The sequence below is a fragment of the Haliaeetus leucocephalus genome, unplaced genomic scaffold (assembly GCF_000737465.1).
Source record: "Haliaeetus leucocephalus isolate CR32 unplaced genomic scaffold, Haliaeetus_leucocephalus-4.0 Scaffold83, whole genome shotgun sequence".
NCBI lineage: Eukaryota > Metazoa > Chordata > Aves > Accipitriformes > Accipitridae > Haliaeetus > Haliaeetus leucocephalus.
Window position 1 is genome coordinate 1,779,183 of NW_010972519.1, and position 940 is coordinate 1,780,122.

The 940-nt window shown below is 68.0% G+C and overlaps 1 protein-coding gene across 1 annotated transcript in view; it reads left to right on the top strand.

Moving 5' to 3' along the window:
- Positions 1–8: 8 nt before the first annotated feature.
- Positions 9–940, top strand: part of SFRP4 (secreted frizzled-related protein 4) — a 9,320-nt gene continuing 8,388 nt past the window's right edge. The window contains exons 1-3 of the mRNA XM_010582526.1: positions 9–475; positions 633–713; positions 796–861. Of these exons, the coding sequence (XP_010580828.1) occupies positions 34–475; positions 633–713; positions 796–861 (589 nt within the window). The 5' untranslated portion in view covers positions 9–33. The remainder of the gene's footprint in view (positions 476–632; positions 714–795; positions 862–940) is intronic.

Consider the following 940-nt stretch of genomic DNA (forward strand, 5'->3'; position numbering starts at 1 on the left):
AGGAGGAGGAGGAGGAGGAGGAGGAGGAGGAGGATGCTGCGCGCCTTGGTGGCGGTGTCCCTGTGGCTGCGGGTGAGCCCGCGGGCGCAGGGCGCGCCGTGCGAGGCGGTGCGCATCCCCATGTGCCGCCCCATGCCCTGGAACATCACCCGCATGCCCAACCACCTCCACCACAGCACCCAGGAAAACGCCGTCCTCGCCATCGAGCAGTACGAGGAGCTGGTGGGTACCGGCTGCAGCCCGGTCCTCCCTTTCTTCCTCTGCGCCATGTATGCCCCTATCTGCACCCTGGAGTTCCTCTACGACCCCATCAAGCCCTGCCGCTCCGTCTGCCAGCGAGCCCGCGACGGCTGCGAGCCCATCATGCGCCGTTACAACCACAGCTGGCCCGAGAGCCTCGCCTGCGACGACCTCCCCGTCTACGACCGCGGCGTCTGCATCTCCCCGGAGGCCATCGTCACCGACGTGCCCGAGGGTGAGGGCCCCGGGGGGAAGCGGGGGGGCGGGGGAGGGCCGTCAGACCCTCTACCCCCTGCCGGGCGTCCCGGGCAGGGGGGAAAGGCTTCGGGACCCCTGCCCCGGGAGCCTCTCCCCGACAGCTTTCCTTCCCCCGCCGCCCCTCTTGTTTGCAGATGTGAAGTGGACGGACTTCACGCAGGGCGTGCTGCTGCCGGAGAGACCCCCGGAGCCCGACTGCAGGAGCCGCGGCCAGGGTGAGCCTCGGCCCCCCCCCCATCCCCGGAGCCAGGCCCCCTCTGACACCTCTCAACCATTTCCCCTTCTCTTCCTTTGAAGAGCGATGCAGGTGCAAAAAGACAAAGCCTACGCTGTCAACCTACCTGGCCAAGAACTACAGCTACAGTAAGTGCGTGGGCTGGGGGGGAGGGAGTGTGCAAAAATACTTTGCTTTGCCCGTCCCACCCCTCTCAGTGCCCCCCCC